This window comes from Micromonas pusilla (assembly GCF_000151265.4).
Source record: "Micromonas pusilla CCMP1545 genomic scaffold MICPUCscaffold_10, whole genome shotgun sequence".
NCBI classification, from domain to species: domain Eukaryota; kingdom Viridiplantae; phylum Chlorophyta; class Mamiellophyceae; order Mamiellales; family Mamiellaceae; genus Micromonas; species Micromonas pusilla.
Genome location: NW_003315891.1, coordinates 597,305 through 605,947, shown reverse-complemented (window position 1 = coordinate 605,947; position 8,643 = coordinate 597,305). Strand labels below are relative to the sequence as shown.

At 69.6% G+C, this 8,643-nt stretch overlaps 6 protein-coding genes across 6 annotated transcripts in view; 2 read left to right on the top strand and 4 right to left on the bottom strand.

Annotated features, from left to right (window-relative positions):
- Positions 1–605, bottom strand: part of MICPUCDRAFT_51212 (uncharacterized protein) — a gene marked incomplete at both ends in the record, with an annotated part of 1,700 nt that extends 1,095 nt beyond the window's left edge. The window contains 2 exons of the mRNA XM_003061441.1: positions 4–123; positions 383–605. Coding sequence (XP_003061487.1) covers positions 4–123; positions 383–605 — 343 coding nt within the window. The remainder of the gene's footprint in view (positions 1–3; positions 124–382) is intronic.
- A 191-nt stretch (positions 606–796) lies between these two features.
- On the bottom strand, positions 797–1,249 carry MICPUCDRAFT_51211 (uncharacterized protein; the record flags this gene model as incomplete). The annotated part of the gene is made up of 1 exon (XM_003061440.1): positions 797–1,249. One exon carries the CDS (start codon positions 1,247–1,249, stop codon positions 797–799), a length of 453 nt encoding a protein of 150 aa, XP_003061486.1.
- A 978-nt stretch (positions 1,250–2,227) lies between these two features.
- MICPUCDRAFT_1615 (uncharacterized protein) lies at positions 2,228–3,925 on the top strand (the record flags this gene model as incomplete). Its single annotated transcript, XM_003061676.1, has 2 exons — positions 2,228–2,842; positions 2,915–3,925. Coding segments are annotated over 2 exons (1,626 nt in total), but the record flags the coding sequence as incomplete, so codon positions are not given.
- Positions 3,926–4,411: 486 nt separating this feature from the next.
- On the bottom strand, positions 4,412–5,434 carry MICPUCDRAFT_51209 (uncharacterized protein; the record flags this gene model as incomplete). The annotated part of the gene is made up of 1 exon (XM_003061439.1): positions 4,412–5,434. The coding sequence occupies one exon, from the start codon at positions 5,432–5,434 to the stop codon at positions 4,412–4,414; it is 1,023 nt and encodes a 340-aa protein (XP_003061485.1).
- A 433-nt stretch (positions 5,435–5,867) lies between these two features.
- On the top strand, positions 5,868–7,164 carry MICPUCDRAFT_20601 (uncharacterized protein; the record flags this gene model as incomplete). Its single annotated transcript, XM_003061675.1, has 2 exons — positions 5,868–6,925; positions 7,077–7,164. 2 exons carry the CDS (start codon positions 5,868–5,870, stop codon positions 7,162–7,164), a joined length of 1,146 nt encoding a protein of 381 aa, XP_003061721.1.
- Positions 7,165–7,417: 253 nt separating this feature from the next.
- On the bottom strand, positions 7,418–8,631 carry MICPUCDRAFT_51207 (uncharacterized protein; the record flags this gene model as incomplete). Its single annotated transcript, XM_003061438.1, has 2 exons — positions 7,418–7,479; positions 7,584–8,631. 2 exons carry the CDS (start codon positions 8,629–8,631, stop codon positions 7,418–7,420), a joined length of 1,110 nt encoding a protein of 369 aa, XP_003061484.1.
- Positions 8,632–8,643: the final 12 nt, after the last annotated feature.

Genomic DNA, 8,643 nt, shown 5'->3' with positions numbered 1-8,643 from the left:
CACGTTTCGCTCTCCTTCTTGTCGCGCCCTTGGGGACTTGGATCACGCCGATGCCGTTCCACGTGATGTTGAGCGGGCCCGTGAGCTTCGTGAGGATGTTGTACGTCTCCACCTCCGTGTCCTCTGCGACGACGGACGACGCGCGGCGGGCGAGGGCGAGGGCGGCGAGGGTGGAGCGCGTCGTCAGCGAGCGACGATCGATGGATAAGACCGGGCGGAACGACGGGATGGATGGGCGACGGGGGAGTCTCGCGGCGAGAGCGACGCCTTCGCCGCGGCGCGACGCCGCGAGGAGGGAGGGCCCCGATGGAGGGAGACGCGCGCGTCGCGTCGCGTCGCGCGAGGGAATCGAAGAGGTGGGTGGAGCGGAACGACGACGCACTCGCGAGCCCCGGCCAGCCTTCCGCCTCCGCGGTGATCTCCACCACCTCCTTGTCTTTCTCGTAGTCCGGGTCGAACTCTTTCGCCCACGCGCCCTTCTTGCCTCTGACCACGACGGAGCGGGAGCCGCCGCGGACGCCGCGCGCGGCGGCTCGCGGACGCGCGGGGCGCGCGGTCGCGCGCGGGGCGACGGACGCGGCGGCGGCGGCGAGCGACGTCGCCATCGTCGGCCGGCGCGCTCGAAAGTGCCGATCGAGTGACGTGGCGTTTCTCATCACTTTCTGTTCGTCTCGGAGGGGGTGGACGCGCGCGGCGACGACGCGGGCCGACGCGCGTACGATGCATCCTAGCACGCTGTCATTCACACGCGCTGGCTAGCCCTACGCTCTCTCTCTCTCCCAGACGCGCGCGCCGCTCAAAACTTCGTGCCGTCCTTCTTCGGCGCCGCCTTCGCCGCCGCCGCCTCCTCCGCCTTCCGCTGCGCCTGGAGCTGCGCCATCAGGTCGCCCATCGGCGGCCCTTCCCTCTTGAACGCCTCCTCCTGCGCCTTGCTCTTCGCCGCGCCGTCGTCCAGGACGTGGCATATCGGGTCGCAGTCGTTCGCGTACCCGACGTTCGCGGTCGACGGCGCCGGGGCGGAGAGGCACGCCGTCGTCGCGATTGTCGCGGCGGCGAGCGCGGCGGCGAGGAAGCGCGACGTCGACGCCGTCGACGCGTTATCCTCCGATGTCGTCGTCGTCGTCGTCGTCGTCGTCGTCGTCGCGCGCGTCGTCGTCGTCGTCGCGACGCGAGCGGCGCGGCGCCTCGCGGGGACGCGCGTCGGCGCGGCCGCGAGCGCGCTCGTCGTCGTGGAGATGGCGAAGAGCATGACGCGCGTCGTCCGCGGTGGGCGGTGCGCGCGGTCGAGTGCGCGGACGTCGCGGAAACAGAAAGCGTCGAGAAGAGACTTCTACTTCTCGCCCCGCGAGCTGTCGAACGCGATTCTGTCAGATTCACGTCGCGCGCCGCCTCCGCGGACGCCACGATGGGCGACGACGACGACGGCGGCTTCGTCCTGAACCTCGCGGGGATGGACGACGCGGGCGGCGACGACGGCGCGCGGAAGCCGAAAGGGAACCCGCGGAAGAGGACGGTCATGAAGCCTCCGAGGAAAGGGCGTCATCGCGGGTGGGCGGGGAAGCGCGCCGACATGGTCGGGAAGCCGCGATCGCGCGACGGCGGCGGACGCGGCGGACGCGACGGCGGCGGGAGGACCGGCGCGGGAGGGCGAGGCGGCGGAGGCGGCAGAGGCGCGCAGCCGGGGGATTGGCGACCCGCGGACGCGGACGACGGCGACGGCGGCGACGGCGACGGCGACGGCGACGGCGGCGGCGACGGCGACGGCGACGGCGCCGCCGCGGAGAGACCGTCGTCCTCGACGCGACGGGAAGGACGGCGCGGCGGGAAGGACGGCGCCGGCCGAGGCGTCGCCGGCGGCCGCGGCCGCGGCGGCGGCCGCGGCGGCGGGAAAGGGAAAGGGAACGACCTCGAGGTCGCGGCGATGGACGGCGACGGCGACGACGACGACGACGACGACGGGATGGAAGGCGGCGGATTCAACCCCTCGGACTGGGCGTCGCTCATGCGTCGCGCGATGCGTCCCGTCGCGGACGGCGAGGGCGACGCCGCCGAGGGCGGCGCGAGCGCGAAGAACCCCGCGTCGTTCGCGTCCTCCTCCGCGCCGCTCTCCGCGCTCGCGACGAGCCGCGTCTTCGGCGCGGGGGGGGGGGCGTCCTCCGCCGCGCGGACGTGGGAGGGCGTCGGCCTCCCCGCGGATTTCGCCGCGCACCTCCGCTCCCCGGCGGCGGGGTTCGCCGCCCCGACGCGCGTGCAACAGCGCGTGATCCCGCACCTCTGCCGCGGCGAAGACGTGCTCGTGCGCGCGGAGACCGGGTCGGGGAAGACGCTCGCGTACTTGTGCCCGCTGCTCGCGGCGCTGGGGAGCGAAACGCCGCGGATCGCGAGGGCAGATGGAATGCGCGCGTTGGTGATGACGCCGACGCGCGAGCTCGCGGCGCAAGTGTTGGAGACGGCGGCGACGCTGTCGAGGCCGTACCACTGGGTCGTGTGCGGTGGCGTCGTGGGGGGCGAGAACAAGCAGAAGGAGAAGGCGCGGCTGAGGAAGGGCGTGTGTCTCCTCGTGGCGACGCCGGGAAGGCTGTTGGACCACCTGCGGCACACCGAGGCGATGAAGGCGGACCTTCTTCGGTGGCTCGTGTTGGACGAGGCGGATCGGCTGTTGGACCTCGGGTTCGAGGAGGATCTGAACGCGATCTTGGCGGATCTGAACCGGCGAACGAGCGGCGCGGCGCGGTGCACCGCGCTTCTGTCCGCGACGCTGACCGCGGGGACGTCGCGACTGATCGACCTCGCGATGACGGATCCGGCGACGATCGAGATCGACCCGGAGGAGCCCGAGGTCGTGGACGAGGGGTGGACGGGGAACGGACACGGACACGGAAACGGAAACGGACACGGCGGCGGCGTTTCGAAGGGAAAAGGAAACCCAAACTCGAACGACGCCGACGCCGCGATGAAGGACGCGATCGCCGCGTTGGACGGCGGCGCGGATCTCGGCGCGGAGGACGTGAAGAAGATGGTGATGCGCATGCCGGAGCAGCTGAGGCACACCGCGGTGGAGGTGCCCGCGAAGTGCCGGCTCGCCGCGCTCGCGGGTTTGCTCGCGGGGTGGATGCAGGGCGCGGTCCCGAAGGTGATGGTGTTTTTGTCCTCGTGCGAGTCCGTGGAGTTTCACTACCGCGTCCTCTCGTGGCTCGCGTCGGGCGGGGGCAAAGGGAAAGCGAGCGGCGGCGGCGGCGGCGGCGGCGACGACGACGATCTGCGCGCGGGCGGGTACGAAGTCTTCCGCCTCCACGGCGTCTTATCCCAGCCCGACCGCAGGGCCGTGTACCAAGGCTTCGCCGCCGCGACCGCGGGCGTCCTCCTGTGCACGGACGTCGGCGCGCGCGGTCTAGACTTCACCGGCGTCGGCGCGACGGTGCAAGTCGACCCGCCGTGCGATCCGACGACGTACGTGCATCGCGTCGGACGCACGGCGCGGCTCGGGCGGGAGGGCGAGGCGGTTCTGTTTTTGCAACCCAGGGAGACGGAGTACGCGAACGTTCTGAGCGAGCTCGGCGTGAAGTTCTGCGCCGCGAGCGTGCCCGCGATGCTTGACGTTCTAGACGGAGGGCGCGGCGGAGGGACGCCGCGCGGCGAGTACGACCGGTCGCCGCATCTACACCCCGCGGCGCAACGTCTGCAGAAGAAGCTTCACGGCGCCGTCGGCGGGGATAAAGAGCTCGCGACGCTCGCGAAGGACGCGTTCCGGTCGCACGTCCGCGCGTACGCGACGTTCCCGTCGGACTTGAAGCACATCTTCCACGTCAAACGACTGCACTTGGGGCACGTCGCGGCGGCGTTCGGGCTGAAGGAAGCCCCGGGATTGATCGGGAAGTCCGCGACGAGGGAACGTCTGCAGGCGGCGAAGGATAAGAAGCGGAAAGACGCGGTGAAGGCGAAGAGGGACGCGAGCCAGAAGAGGAAAGCGAAGAGCGCGGGGAAACTCGCGCCGAACAAGGCGCGGAGAGGGACCGTCGTCGGCGCCGCGTGATCGTCCGCTGGTTTTTATTTTAGTCTGATGAGATTTTTTACGCGAGCGCGCGCGACTAGTCTACTCTAGCTAGTCTTCACGACGAGAAAGGCAGCGGACGCGCGCGCGCTCACGCCGTGTGGTTCTTCCACCCCGATCGCGCGTCCATCCCGCCGGCGTTCCTCGCCCCCCTGCCGCCGCCCCCGTCGTCGAAGAAGAATATGAAGTAAATCATAAACCCGAAGAACGCCAACGTCAACACGGTCATCCGGCACTCGAAAACGCCCCAAACAAGCTGAACGCGACGAGGAACCAAAACGCGATTATCGTCAGAAACGGCAACCACATGAGGCACGGGCCGCACAGACACTGCGACGATGGTGGTGGTGGCGTGCGCGATCACGAAGGAGAAGCCTCAGGCTGGATCGATACGTCCGGGAAAAAGAACGACGCGTCTAAAAACTCCGGGCAAAAAAGTATCACCGCCGGCACGGCCATCGCGGCGACGAGACACGTGACGAAGTAAAGACTCACGTATGCGACCAGCACGAACGGCCGGGTGATGATCCACAACAGCCACATCCCCGGGTTCCGACTCCCCCACCCCGGGCGGTACAGCCGCGCGTCCTCGACGTCAAAGACGGGGTCTCCGTGCGCGTCGTTTTCTCTCGAGCGAATCGCTCGACCCCCCGCGCCGGTCGGGAGGTCGTTCAAGACCAAGATCGCGCGTCGTCCTCGCGCGCGACCGCGTCTCGACGCGCGCAGCTTCGCGACGATGGCGTCCAGCGCGTCCATGTTCTCCAAGCACAGCTGTGCGCGCGCGAGGGTGAGGTGTTTCGAGAGAACCAAAACCAAAAAATAAGCCAAAAAAAAAACTCTCACCTCGCACGTGGCGTCCGACTTGGCGTTCGCGTACTGCTCCGCGCAGGGGTCGACGTGCGCGAACCCGCCGACGCACGCGCACCCGAGCGACGTCGCAGTCCCGGCGTCGAGCTCCGCGCGCGCGATCCTCTCCATGCATATCCTGCAGTAGCGCTCCTCGTCGTCGTCTTTTTTTTCGGCTTTTTTTCCCTTCTCTTTCTCGGACGACGCGCCGTCCGCGGGGACGACGCGTATCTCCCCGAGCTCGACGTCGACGGCGTCCTCCTCCTCCTCCTCCTCCTCCTCCTCCTCCGCGCTCAGCCGCGGCGGCGGCGTCGACGCGCGCGCGCGCTCGCCCGCGCCGAGCTCGCGAGGTACAGAGACAGCTGCGTTATCTGCGTCCACCGACAGTACCACGTCGCCGCTCGAACCGCGGCGACGAGCGTCGCGACTCCCGCGCGTCGGCGTCGCCGGCGCGGGAGGAGGAGAGGCGGCGGCGGAGGCGGCGGAGGCGGCGGCGGCGGCATCGCGCGCGCGGGAGGTCCAGCCGAACAGCGGCATGCGCGCGCGCGCGGCGGTGTGGCGGGCGGACGACGCGCCGCCGCCGCCCTCGTTGCTCGCGCTTCCGGTCGTCTCCGCGTCCGAGGAAAACAGAACCAGATTCACCGATGAAATCGATCGGTCGGCCGTGCCGACGCCGGGGTCAAATCTGATGATCTGGCGGGCACACGTCACGGCACACGGCACACGGCACACGGCACTTTTAAGATAACGGTGTTTGTCCGCGCTTTTCGCTCGGGCGGCCGCGTCCGCGACGCCTCGGTCACACGCGCGCGCGCGGGACGTCTTCGACGCTCCCCCGGACGCATCGCGAGGGTCGGCGTCGACGCGCTTCACGCGGCGCGCGCGAGAGAGAGGGCGAGCGCGCACTGCATTACGCGTCTCGAGGAATCATCAAGCTAGGTTTCCTCGCGCGAGCCGCCCGTCGTGACTCATGACGACGCTCGCGTCGACGTCCGCGCGCGCCGCCTCGGTCGCGCCGCGTCTCGCGGCGTCTGACCGCGCGCGCCACGCGCCCGCGGCGACGCGCTCCGGCCGCGCGCCGCTCGCGTCGTCGTTCGCGTCTCTCGGCGCGCGCGACGCGACGCGCGCGAGACGGCTCGCCGCCGGCGGCGTCGCGTCCACGTCGGTCCAGCCCCGCGCGGCGCGTCGAGAACGCCGCCGAAACGGAAACGCGCGGCGCGCCCCAACGCGCGCGTGCGCCGCGAGCGCGTCCGCGGTCGCCCCGGCGAACGACGCGCGATCTCGACGCCCGTCGAAGCGACCGCCCGCGATCCTCGCGCTCGCGCTCGCGGTCGCGTCCGCGGCGGGATGGTTCCTGTCTCGAAACACGATGTTCGGCCAAGCCGCCGTCGCCGCGCTCGCCAAGTCTGGATTCACCGCGGCGTTCGCGCTCATCTTCGTCAGCGAGCTCGGCGACAAGACCTTCTTCATCGCCGCGCTGCTCGCGATGCGCTTAGGTCGCGTCGTCGTCCTCGCCGGCGCGACGAGCGCGCTGGGGCTCATGTCCGTGATATCAGTCGCCATCGGCCGCGCGTTTCAACAGATCCCGAGCGCGATGACGACGTCGCTGCCCGTCGGCGAGTACCTCGCCGTCGCACTGCTGCTCTTCTTCGGGGTGCGGACGCTGAAGGAAGCGCTGGATGCGCCCGAGTGCGACGCGGACGACGCGGCGTCGTGCGGCGGCGAGCTCGCGGACGCGGAGGAGGCGGTGCGCGAATCAGAAGCCGCCGCGGGCAAACGCGGAGGAACGGGCTCCGAGCGAAACGCCGCGTCGAGGTGGCTCGCCAACTACTGGGAGACGTTCACGCTGGTGTTCATCGCGGAGTGGGGCGATCGGAGCATGCTCGCGACGATCGCGCTCGGGGCGGCGCAGAACCCGCTCGGGGTGGCGACGGGCGCGACGGTCGGACATCTCCTCGCGACGTCCATCGCCGTCGTCGGCGGCGCGCTGCTCAGGCGCGCTCTATACACTGGTCCCCATACGACCGCGTTCGCGAGGTGGACGCCGATCCTTAAGGACTTTTCCCGGCGCATCTCTCCTCCTACCCCTCGCTTTCAATCCCCGCCCTCGACGCCTTTCAACTCCAACTGACGCCTATGAACTCCACCCCGACGTTCGCTCGTATGGAACGGCCCTCAGCGAACGCATCTCGGAGCGACAGGTTGGGATCACCGGCGGGGTGTTGTTCATCGTCTTCGCGCTCGCGACGCTCGTGGGCGTGTTTTGAGGGGCGGGGTATTCGCGGGCGTGGTATTCGCGGCGGCGGCGTGCGAATATGGTCGTAGAGAGAAGAGGAGAGAAGAGAGAGGAGAGGAGAGAACCCCGGGGAGGGAGGCGGAGGCGTCGTTGAAAAACAGCGGCCCCCGCGACTGGACGACATACGCGCCGAAGGGCGATCGATAAGGGTTCGGGTTGTAACGATTTGAGTGATGAATATTACGCGCGACGTACGTCGTCATCGCACCGCTCATCCCGCGCGCTCACTCCGGCGGCAGCATCCTCTGCAGCCCCCAAATCAGCAGCACCCCCACGAGCGCGCCGGCTAAGGGCCATTCCATACAAAAATAGTTCATCGGTCAGTTGAAAAAGGACGCGATCAAATGTTGAAACCGGGAGATGGGTGAAAAACTTTTGTATAGAACGCACCTAAGTGCGCGACGTGGTTCACGCCCCCCGCGCCGACGCCGCCGGCGGCGGACGCCATCCGCGCCTCGGAGAGGAAACGCTCGATCACGAACTGGCCCAAGATGACCGCCTCGAGGAGCTTCCTGAAGTTCATCTTCATCTTCGTCAGGACGCTGATCGCGAACAAGCCTGGCGGGACGGACGGACGGACGGACGGAGGAGAGAGGGAGAGGGAGGGAGGGACGGTCGCTCCGGCGTCAGCGGCGGATCGGATCCATCGTAGAGAGAAGACGACGAGACGCCGACGCGCGCCGCGAGTCGAGAGACCGAGCGACGCACCGAACACGGCGCCCGACGCGCCCAGAGAGACGGTCGCCGCGGCGCCCAGCCCCAGCATCCCGCCCGCGGCCTTGGGGAGGACGAGGTACGACGCCACCCCGGCGCCCACCCCGGTGAATAAATACGAGAACCAAACCCCGAACGTCCCCTCCTCCTCTTCGACGATCCGCCCGAAGACGTACAGGAAGAAGATGTTCCCGCTGAGGTGCGCCCAGTTGGCGTGACAGAATATGCTCGTCACGAACTGCCACCACTGCGGGTGCATGTGGTTCAGGTACAGCGCGCGCATGACGGGCAGCCGCAGCCAGTTGTCCGCGACGAACGCGGCGACGTTGACGAGGAGAAGCGCGAAGACGCCGTCGCCGTTGCCATCCCTCGACGACCTCGCGCGTCGCGCGGGCGCGCCACCGCCTTTCATCCCAGCCTGTTTGCCTATGAACTGCCCGGTCGCGCTCGCGGCGTCGCCGTACTTGCGCATGAGGTCCTCCGCGTCGCCCATCACGCCGTCGCCTTTCGCGCGCGCGGCGACGCGGCGCGTCGAGATGGGCGACGACGGCGCGATTTCGTCGACGCGCGTCAACATCGGACGACGCGCGCCGACGGAGGCGACTCGCTTCGCGGGCGCGGGCGCGGGCGCGGGCGCGGGCGCGGTCGACGCGACGCGGGGGGGCGCGCGAGCGCGAAGCGCGGCGGCCGCGGCCGCGCCGGTCGCGGCGAGCGTCGAGGTCATCGCGCGCGGCGA